Here is a 9,977-nt window from a genome sequence, read left to right as displayed (position 1 = left end):
GATCTACCTTCAATTGTTAGCAATCTATAGCCCATTTTTATATTGTATTGTCCACTATAGATAAATTGTTTTAGGTAAAGTTACTAGTTTTACTTTCTTTTCTGTGATATTCTAGTTGTTTTACTGTCCTTTGTTGACAGGTTTTTATAATACACATGTATTCCATTTCAGTGTTTTGTTCCCGTCACGATATGGCTGAAATATTGCCGATGTGACGTTAAATATTCACTCACTCACTCTCTAGTGTCATAATTAGATCAGCGTTTCATTTGGAAGTCGTGGATGGTTACACATGTTTTCGTTCCCCCTAATCTATCCACGCATATCTGCCAAATCCTCCAAACACAGGTGCCTTGACGTAACAAATATTATTGTCATCGGTGTCTCAGCAATGATGTAGAAACGTTTGAATAGACGCGTTCATCCAAAATAAAATACACTTATATAATATCGCGTTGCCTTCTAAATGCGCAGGCGGCGGGTAGCAATCCCGGGTTTGAAGGTAGATGTGGGTTTATTTTCCTCATTTTGACGACTTCGGTAATAAACAGAATATTATTTTCGTGCCCATTCCATGCCATGTTTGCGACAATCTTGCCTTAATGGCTCTCGCTCGGCTAATACCAACATTTGGCCACTCGTGTGGTCAACATAGTATGACATGGGCACTCATATAATATCATATATTTCATATGACCCATATATATTCAACAGATGGTCAATATCTTCTTTACAGTTAGCCATTGTCCCACGGCAGTCACTTCGGGTTATCAAATAATGGTTATCCTACTTGTCATTGAACCACTAGATAATTTCTGCTAACAGTTTCAAACTGCAAATAAATATGGATTCATTTCATATCTGCTCAAATTGTAGCTATTAAAACGTAACAGGATACGAGAATGAAACGAAGTAATGTTCGCAGTGATAATAAACTAGAGTTCTTTCTTTACTATTTTCACTTCTCGAAAAATAGTCCATTAAACATTAACATCAAGTACCTGTAATAATTTCATCATCACCAATGGTTACTGCATACTGTCTCTCTCCTACACACTGACTGTTCTGGTTTGAGATTCCATGTACGCGGGAATGTGCATAAAAAAACAATTTGAAACTACAATATCTTGTTAAAGTGACCCCTCTCTCCATGTTTACTGAAAGAGCTTGTTTTGGAGACACTGCCCACTCCCTTCCTGATGACGTCATCATAAGGAAATAAGGTTCTAATGTATCCCTATTCATGCATTATTGTAAACAATGCCAGCTGGAAAATCTGGCATTGCCTTTATCCAAGAGGTACAAAATGATTCGTCGTTTTCATTTTCTGCAATAATTTTACAAACATTATACCCAGCGTGTTGTGATGACTCATCTCTCGTGAACCACATTACCCACAACTTTGGATATGGTTTTTCTAATGATCCCATCACAAGATAATTGGAAACATTACAAACATCAGACATCGAGAATATAGTTAGGTTCGCTACTTTTTGATATGCCCCCGTCTGGGTAGTCGTCGATGTCATCACCAATGATACAATAATGTACTGGGGGCGTCCACTACACACGTTGAAGACCCGGTTCGAATCCCACATGGATACAGTGTGTCCTCCGCCGTGATATTGCTGGAATATTGCTACATGCGACGTAAAACTCACGCTCACTCAAACATGTATTCTAAAATAAGTTGAAAAACGTCAGCAGGCGAAGAGCGTCAAAATACATGTGTTTAACAACAGACATTATATTCAAATTGAATATAAACTTTTATCAAAATTATGTCAGTTAATACAGTATATAATACAACTGTGTTTGAAATGGATGTCTTCTGCTACACCAAGCCTCTACGCAACTGGTGGCCTTGTTGAGGAAAAAGGTTCCAGTTTCAAGCAGTGTTCGGCTATTTTCGACATCGTTGGATACCCACTCACGTCAATGTTGTATCTGAAATAAAACAGAAACTGTAGATTAAAAGATTATTGTTTGTGTAACTAAAACGTTTACAACCCACCATTATAGAACCTCGAAAAGTACCACTTTCACTGTTGAAAGACAGTATCCCTCTTTCAATCGGTATTATTTTCCTTTCCCATCCCTCCGTCCTGGGAGACCTTCAGTATGCTAGGGCCTTCTTCCACAAATGCGTGAAGATTTAATAGACTGGATTTGGCGCTTCTTATATCAGCATATTTGGAGAGAGCCTGTATTGGTTATATTCTACAGTCTGTTCAGCTTGACCTGCCACACCGGGTTGGGTCTATTATTATGAAGGGGTGACCCTTGGTAAATTGATTGTCATCACGTCCGAACAGCCGAGACAAGGTTGCCGTTTGATATCTAAGTGTCGAGAAATTGTCAGCAATGCTTTTTTATAAAAATGAAGCTACGCATGATTTAATGTTTCCAATGTATGTACGCTTCGCACGAACGCAACATTAATAACACCCGCTGTTCCCTTATTTAATGAAGTTAATTCCACTTGACGTTTGTGCCATTTGAGCCCCGTGAAGGTCCCGGGGTAGAATAGGCCTTCAGCAACCCATGCTTGCCATAAAAGGCGACTATGCTTGTCGTAAGAGGCGACTAACGGGATCGGGTGGTCAGGCTCGCTGACTTGGTTGGCACATGCCATCGGTTCCCAATTGCGCAGATCGATGCTCATGTTGCTGATCACTGGATTGTCTGGTCCAGACTCGATTCTTTACAGACCGCCGCCATATCGCTGTAATATTGCTGAGTGCGGCGTAAAACTAAACTCACTCACTCACTGACCTGTCGGGTCATGCATATTTAGAGTAGCTCAGGCTACGCTAAACAAGCTACTTCAATGTCCAGAAATGGGCCGCTCACAATGTCGTGGCATATCAAGGCCGCACCTTTAGCGTGACGTGCGAACAGTTTAGCATCAAGGCAGTCGCACGTCGTTGAAACCATGGTAACGTCATCGTGCATATTGTTACCTGTTGACTGCGTTGTTATATTGAGGCACCATGCACAGATCCGCAACTGTGACGTCATCACCGATGCAGAATTTCCCATGTGTTTCTTTCAGCATCACTTCAATGGCTGAAAGTTCATAAAATAAATCGGCATTTAAAGTTGTAAATAATAGCCATATCTACATAAGGGTCGCTTTGATGATTATCAGTTGGAGTTTTTACGGTCAGATTCAATGACAAGAGCATAAAAATATTCCAGCATGACTTTACACAAACTGGGACTCCAGGATATGACTGGGTGATGCAGTTACTCTCATTCGATCAGTTTCATCTTAGGAAACTACCGTCTTAGTATGTTTTATCAATATGTTTAACTGCAGTCCCAAACTGAGACGGGAAAATGTCAGGTTGCCAGTCATTTGAACATGCCAAAACGTAATCCAGTATATATGGTGAAGTCGCAGAGATTGGCAGGCAGCTGGACTCGAAGGCTTTCTAGGGCTTCAGTCCTGTCCAGCAGAGAAGCACATGTTGCACAAGTGGACTCTCCTAAAATAGTCCAAAGGCGTTTTTCAAACGTGTGCCTTTGTTCTCATTTAATGGACAGTAGAGTTGATTGAGAAGGTAATGTGGCTGTTTAACGCCTTACGGGAATTATTGTTGAATACACCCCAGAATGTGCGTATTGAGAGAGTGCTAGAACTAGTGAATTTAAGGTGTATGGGACAATTTAACATTGAGTCGGCATGGGTTTTGTTTTCATCTATATAGTCACTAGACTAAGAGTATACATATAGCCTATTTCATCGTTTTCTTCTTGCTCAAAATGTAAATCGAATTCACAAACCAAAAAAGAGCACCGTGGGCATTACAATGTGGATTTGGCTAATGGTAAATATCCACGTTAGAATTTTTACTATGCATGTGAATTTGGGATTCAGGGGAAATTTAGGGAGCCTTGAAGGGACTAATCATTTCGTCACTATATAATGAAAAATAAAATCTCTTGCCACTGAAGAGATAAATCACATGTGACAAAGGCCATGTTCGTTCTCTGATGTTCCAGCATGTTCCAGTTCTCCATACCAGCAAACCCTCTGTTTATCCAAAAGTCTGCCCATTCCTTAAATTTCTCTTCCCCTCCAACTCTGGATACCATGGTGTCATTGCAGCACTGGTATGGCTGGATAGATGATACAACTGTCTCCGCCAGTGCCCGGGTCTAAACAACATAGATCAGTCAATATATATATACCTAATCAACACAGATAAGACACTTAGTATATTCTATAACAAGACAAAGAAGACAGCCACAATATGCCTTACTAACACAGGTGAGACAGCCAATATATACCTTAACAACACAGATACAACCAATAAATCCTTTACCAACACAGACCCGACAGTCAACATATACCTTAACATCACAGATAAGACGGTCAATATATATCTCAACAACACATATCGGACAATCAGTATATACTATTATCTTAACAACACAGATCAGACAGTTAATACATGCCTAACAAGACATTGTTTCTGAATTATACACTTTGAGAACAGAGACAATTCAATCAAGTTAATTATACACCTGTCAAATACAGAACATTAATGTCAGTTGCACTACAAAAGCATCCACAACACTTATCGAATAGTGGGCATTCTTCGATTGGTTATATACACGAAAGGCATTGAAAATATTCGTTCATGGCATTTTTACACCAAGGGCATTGAGAAAATTCATGAATGGGTTATTATACACGAGAACAGATAGAACCTTTATTCATGGAAATGGTACATCGTGATAGCTCAGAACATTCACATATGAATATCAAACTTCTTCAGAATGCACACACTTCCATATTGTGGATTCATTCATATAGGTTAGCACAGTGTTATGTAACAAAAATATGAGCTCGGGTTAATGTAGAGTATAGTAGCGAGCAAATGACAGAAGTAACAAAAAACAGATGTGTGGTGAACACAAATAAAGCTGGAAACGCAATCACAGCAGAGATTATGTACTTCAGAATAAACACCTCCATTGTACAATTCAACATGGGTGAATAAAAGATGCAGCAAACCTGGTGTTGTTCTGCAGTGCAAGAATCGTCACAGGCTCAGGGACAAAGGAAGTGAACATACCTTCGCTCTCAGAACTGGGTCCACTGGCAGCAATCGTGGGTTGGGTTGTATTTCTTCCAGGTACTCTAAGATGGCTATCTAAAAGGCACAGGGAGGAAACTATTTTTGCTGGGAGCGGATTCAATTGTATGCTTACGACTATATCATCAGCATTTGTTTGTGAATCACTATGAAACATTTATGATACCAAGTGTTCGCGAAAACTTGAGAACTGGAAGCGCCCGTCACGTAAACATGCATGGATCACTTGCACAGAGCGATCTTAGCTCTACAATGATTGTAAATCTCATTCTCCAACATAGGTTTAATAATCGTAGCGCTAAGATCGCTTTGTGCATGTGGGCCCTGCAGTTATTTATGGTAACGTACAGTACTAGTCAAAACCAGACATCATTGACACTGATAAGCCAATAATAACGTTCCAACCTGGACACTGTTCAGCTACAACTTACATCGTATTTAGGATCAGGTGTTAAAATGGATTTGTCATATATGACAATATATTCAATCCTATATTTCGTACAATGATCATTTCAGTATAAAGCATTATTGGTGACACATCCGTTGAATTGAGATGATGGTACGAAGACTGTGTGGTCAGATAACAAACATACTTTGAAAATGATGAAATTGGTACTGATCAATAAATGTCCATATGAATAATCACTTTAGATGCTACATAAATGGAAGATTTGTTTACTAACCGACTGCGTCAAACAGCATTCGCCATGTACAAGAGCTGGCACCTGCCGCAAAGGACTGGCTTTCAAGAAGTTGGGACAGTTTTCCTGCAAACCGTAACCAGAGAAGTATTCTTCAGCTATGTCCAAACTGTAATTTGAACCTAATGCGTTGAGATCAACAGACCACCGCAGGTCAAGATTTTTAGCAGCACTATCAGAAAAACAAAACGAAATACAAACGAAATACGAAATACTCTTTTGAATTCACGTGTACAAGATAACGCCACACAGGGCACATGGATAAATTCAAATGAAAGCAAATAAATCACTGTTTTAACTGACGAAAAGTATTTAGTTTGTCGGAAATAGTTCCCGTTCTGCTAATGATTCGAACGTTACATTGTACAATTAATTCAGTTAGCTCTTACACACAATGGTCAGTTCGAGACAGACAGTATATACGTTGCTACAGCTATGTAAATAAAACTACCTATCTTAATATTATTTGATTGGAATATGAATGTAAAAGTGACAATATGTAACCTCTATAATAGTTCTGTGACAATGATCGGATCGGTCCCGATCTACAAGGCATTCGTAGCGCTACGACATTCGTAAGCCCGTGTTCATACTGTAGAGTTACGACATTCGTAAGCCCGTGTTCATACTGTAGAGTTACGACATTCGTAAGCCAGTGTTTATACTGTAGAGTTACGACATTCGTATGCCCGTGTTTATACTACACAGTTACGACATTCGTAAGCCCGTGTCTATACTGTAGAGTTACGACATTCGTAAGCCCGTGTTTATACTACAAAGTTACGACATTCGTAAGCCCGTGTTCATACTGTAGAGTTACGACATTCGTAAGCCAGTGTTTATACTGTAGAGTTACGACATTCGTAAGCCCGTGTTTATACTATAGAGTTACGACATTCGTAAGCCCGTGTTTATACTGTAGAGTTACGACAAGTAGTAATGTTACGAACGCTTTCTGGATCGGAACTCATATCTCTAACTGTTCCAGAGCGAGAAGCGAAGAAGCCACACACGATGAGACAGACGACATGACATTGGGGTGCTTACTCGTCCTGAATACGTTTGTCACTGAAGATAATTACAGAACACTCTATAACCCAGACAAGATCCCAACGTTAACTAAATTTTCAACACCTTAAACGAAATCTTTCATGTGTGGAGTATCAAAGTATTATTATCAAAATCTTATTTTATTAGCCTTGTTCTGTTTGTGAGCCTTGTTCTAATATACCCTCAGTTTCTCCCTTTCATTCTAGATCCTACATCTACAAGGGTTGACTTCGTCTTTCATTGGGCGAAGTCACTTTTGATGACACGGGGTAACTGATTACTTCGTCAAAGAGCATCGGATAAACATGTCTAATTCTGAATCTCATGATTGCATGAATGTGTGAGTGATCATCGTGATTTTACAAAGAATCAAAAGTCTCCAAAACATAAAATATTTGTCCTACCATTAAATCATCCGTCAAGGAAACTTCTTCATACTGCATTCCTTTGATTGCCAGAGCTGAAAATGGAACAACAGTACGTTACGGTCTCTGCATTCTACTTTTGTGTATAAGACACATGACTGTCTGTCTGTCTGTCTGTCTGTCCATACAGCACATGTAAAGCCTCGACTAGAGCCAGACAGGCAGGTGCGTGGCACTTACGATCCAAGCCATAAGACAGTTGAACCATCCCCACAGTAATCTGTTTGCCGTGAACTCCATTTCCCTAAATCACTTCCATGCAGGCTTAATAATGCTATGTTGTGGATTGTAAATAATATTCGGTTCAACTGATAGTGTGATATCGTAATTCGCACAGCAAAACACTGAACGTAACCAAACTGCATTATCTTAGATATCAATATATCATGACATAAATTTCGGATAAATTTCTTACGTACCTATTTTCACTCTCCAGGTGCAGGAACTTGAACAGTGGCCGTAGAGAAGCATCCTCTACACAACAGTGAAAAGATTGTTTTATTAACTAATTGATATGAAAGTTTCGTTTCAAACACCAGAGTTTCCAGTGACGGTTTCCTGGTCATTCAGTGCTTTCTTACCAAACTGACGTATAACATCCCTACAGTACATAAATGTCGCACACGGCAGCGATGCTATTCAAAAAGCGCATTACACGCAGAGCTCTGCTGTGGGAACACAAATGTTCTGTAATTACAAAGGAAGCTCTGAAGTAACAAATGAAAGGAATCAAATGTGACTAAACTAATCGACAGTTGAACCCTGAAAACGAAAAAAGTAAATGAGAATCAATGGCAAATTCGAAGAAGCTGCGATTTCCGGTGCGCAACCGTCGGGAGAAGTACATGAGAGACTATATAGCCAAAGTATGAAAACTGAGTTACTATTAAACCAGAAAAAAAGAACTGACTGTCTAGTGACAATAAATTAGTGCTCTGACAGATGATGTCCTGTACACATTCAAGATCTGGGAGAAATTTGTAAAAAATACTAACCTAAGAAATCATACAAACTTTTCTGAAGTTGATTATCCAGTATTAGAGAGTGCACATGACGGGATCGCCTCGTAATGACCATGCTAGCTAGATATGCCAAATATAAGGCCGGAAAAACACACATTATTTTATTTTATAGGAACACGTCATGGGGCGAGCCAGCTAATCACAGTTGCAACACATTATGTACATCATGTGAACAAATGGGTGAGTGAGGTTTTTTCGCCGCTGTTAACAATATTCGACCCACATCATACCAGAAATTGGCTTTACATATTGAACCCATGAGGCGAATCGAACTCGGGTCTTTTGCGTGAAGATCAAACGCTTTAACCACTAAGCTACCCATCTCCCCTTAAGCAAACATACTCCCATATACGAGTGAGTGAGTGAGTAAGTGCGTTTAGTTTTACGCCGCATTCAGCAATATTACAGCTATATGGCGGCGGTCTGTAAATAATCGAGTCTGGACCAGACAATCCAGTGATCAACAACATGAGCAACGATCTGCGAAATTGGGAACCGATGGCATGTGCCAACCAAGTCAGCGAGCCTGACCACTCGATCCCTTTAGTCGCCTCTTACGACAAGCATAGTCGCCTTTTATGGCAAGCATGGGTTACTGAAGGCTTATTCTACCCCGGAATCTTTACGGGTAGCTCCCATATACATTTCAGTAAAGTACAATGGTAACTTTGACAGATTCCGTGAAAATGTGGTCGTACTAAACCGTACATTAATCAGTTTTCAGCGCAAACATTAGGCAAATTTGTCAATGATTAGAAAAACAAATAACGACTGATTATGAAACAATTCACCAATAAAGTCGCATGCATTAGTGTGACGAAACCACGTTCTATTTCATATGACATATATTTTCTTATAGATAATGTCATTGGATTCGTTATGCAGATACATTTTAGGAGTGTTAGGACCGACTAAGTAATGTGCAGTGCACGTAAAATATTACATCCTGACATCTAACAGAGTAAATGCGGTAGCACATCTGTGTCAGTAGTTATCGGTATTCATTTGTGAAGCAGACTTAGGAAAAATCACCGAGCCTCGGTGTAGCCTTGTAACAGAAACAGAGATACAGTCATACACTAGTTTGCAACAGGACTGCCGAGAGAGAAAGAGCGTGTCACCTACCCCTTAGCGATAACGTATGTGAACACAAAGGCATGTATATAGTTTATGGTGAGGAAGTTTTACCTTCGACATGGCGGATGGCTGCTATATCACACTAACCTAGTTATGCACAGGTCATGCACTCTCTCTCAGCAGCATACCTGGCGTGTTGTGACAGACCTTCGTTTTGGGTCACTGTGATATGTACATAATACGGACAATAAATAAACAGTACTCTAGCTCTGTCACGAAAACAATATGGACTTTAGATAAATGGAGACTAAACAAACTGATCACATCGTTGAACAAATGGAGATGTGCTGTTTACGTTTCAGATGTACCTGAGAAATAACAAATTGTTTTCAAGCTTGGACTAAATGCAAATATGTGTTCCAATATTTATTCCTGATTTTATTCTGTCAATGATGCAGCTATTGATATCACAAATATGACTTTATATATATGAAATTCTAATAAATGGTATCGTAAAATAATTAATGACATAATAGAACATTTAATGATATCACAAACTAGAAGTTCAGGTATCATAAATATGTGATATCTAAA

General features: G+C 39.3%; 1 protein-coding gene across 1 annotated transcript; it reads right to left on the bottom strand.

Annotated features, from left to right (window-relative positions):
- Positions 1 to 1,750: 1,750 nt before the first annotated feature.
- LOC137294506 (maleylacetoacetate isomerase-like) lies at positions 1,751 to 9,586 on the bottom strand. The gene is made up of 8 exons (XM_067825537.1): positions 9,495 to 9,586; positions 7,704 to 7,758; positions 7,264 to 7,319; positions 5,792 to 5,875; positions 5,088 to 5,165; positions 4,029 to 4,164; positions 2,964 to 3,069; positions 1,751 to 1,947 (listed from the first exon to the last, which is right to left on the bottom strand). Exons 1-8 carry the CDS (start codon positions 9,501 to 9,503, stop codon positions 1,848 to 1,850), a joined length of 624 nt encoding a protein of 207 aa, XP_067681638.1. The 5' UTR covers positions 9,504 to 9,586; the 3' UTR covers positions 1,751 to 1,847.
- Between the last annotated feature and the right edge of the window lie 391 nt (positions 9,587 to 9,977).

This window comes from Haliotis asinina, chromosome 8 (assembly GCF_037392515.1).
Source record: "Haliotis asinina isolate JCU_RB_2024 chromosome 8, JCU_Hal_asi_v2, whole genome shotgun sequence".
Classification (NCBI taxonomy): domain Eukaryota; kingdom Metazoa; phylum Mollusca; class Gastropoda; order Lepetellida; family Haliotidae; genus Haliotis; species Haliotis asinina.
The sequence above is the reverse complement of the archived record's forward strand: the minus strand, read 5'-3'. Positions and strand labels throughout refer to the sequence as shown.

Excerpts from the sequence above, each read along its gene's own strand:
- LOC137294506 (XM_067825537.1), bottom strand. Across the intron at positions 4,165-5,087 it reads ACCCAGTTCTGAGAGCGAAG|ACCCGGGCACTGGCGGAGAC; the intron begins GTATGTTCACTT and ends TATGTTGTTTAG. Across the intron at positions 3,070-4,028 it reads GATAAACAGAGGGTTTGCTG|CCATTGAAGTGATGCTGAAA; the intron begins GTATGGAGAACT and ends ATGAACTTTCAG.